General features: G+C 38.4%; 1 protein-coding gene across 1 annotated transcript in view; it reads right to left on the bottom strand.

Moving 5' to 3' along the window:
* LOC106877842 (aminopeptidase Ey) overlaps positions 1-323 on the bottom strand; it is a 9831-nt gene extending 9508 nt beyond the window's left edge. Inside the window, exon 1 of the mRNA XM_014926874.2 lies at positions 243-323. Coding sequence (XP_014782360.1) covers positions 243-317 — 75 coding nt within the window. The 5' untranslated portion in view covers positions 318-323. The remainder of the gene's footprint in view (positions 1-242) is intronic.
* Between the last annotated feature and the right edge of the window lie 935 nt (positions 324-1258).

Here is a 1258-nt window from a genome sequence, read left to right as displayed (position 1 = left end):
TGTGTGTGTGTGTGTGTGTGTGTGTGTGTGTGTGTGTGTGTGTGTGTGTGTGTGTATGTGTGTGTGTTTTATATTGCATTGTGCGCATTTGTGTAGCGCTTTGTTTGTGTTGTAATGTATTTTATTGTGCTTTATTATATGCGTATGTGTGTACGTTGGCGATGTTTCTATGTTTGTACTTATGTGTGTTGAATTGTGTATGTATGTGTGGATTTGTGTTTGTATAAGTGACCATTACTCACCTGTTCCATCTGATACTGGTTGTTGACGTATGTAGTTACACTGGAAATGATGTCTTTTGAGGAAAATGATTCCATGAATGGGCTGCACAAATGGAAAGAAAGAAAAGAAAACGATAATAATAATTATGCTCTTCAGAATTTGCTTAGACTATACAACACTGTCAAAATATATTCGACTTGTCCATTAGCATCTACATGGACTGGTCCTTTTGACACTTGTTTTGTTTAATAAATAAAAACATAAATTTTTTCGACTCATTGATTCATCTGTCCTTTTACTTATATTAAGAGTGCAGCTGTGTTTTCACGCGTGTGTGCATATACAAATGTGTACATGTGTATATATCGACTTATATGTGTTTGCGCACATAATATACGAGTGAATGCATAAAGTTGTCTTTACTTGCATGTACAAATGTAGTGAGCATGTATGCGTGCGTGTACGAATGTGTACGTATGCGTGTGAGAAAGACTGTATGTGCGAGGATGAGTCAAAAAGAAATGCCATTTTGCTTAGGACAGGTATAATTACCAACACAGGAACATGTATCATACATCAAAATGAAGCTGGTCCTCTGTGGATCACATCCCTACTTCTTAACATAGTCACCATTTCTCTCAATAGCAATGTTCCACCTTCGAATGAGAGCATGTATCCCTGATCCGTAAAATTCTGTTGACTGTTCTTTGAGCCACTTCTTCACTACAGTTTTCACTTCCTCGTCACTGGACTATCGTCGTCACTAGACTATCATCTCTTCGGCCCCATGAAAGAGGGTTTGAGAGGCAAACATTATTCCAGTGACGAGGAAGTGAAGACTGTAGTGAAGAAGTGGCTCAAAGAACAGTCAACAGAATTTTACGGGGCAGGGATACATGCTCTCATTCGAAGGTGGAACATTGCTATTGAGAGAAATGGTGACTATGTTAAGAAGTAGGGATGTGATCCACAGAGGACCAGCTTCATTTTGATGTATGATACATGTTCCTGTGTTGGTAATTATACATGTCCTAAG

This window comes from Octopus bimaculoides, chromosome 3, assembly GCF_001194135.2.
Source record: "Octopus bimaculoides isolate UCB-OBI-ISO-001 chromosome 3, ASM119413v2, whole genome shotgun sequence".
In the NCBI taxonomy this organism is placed as follows: Eukaryota; Metazoa; Mollusca; class Cephalopoda; order Octopoda; family Octopodidae; genus Octopus; species Octopus bimaculoides.
This window is presented reverse-complemented; position numbering and strand designations above follow the sequence as displayed.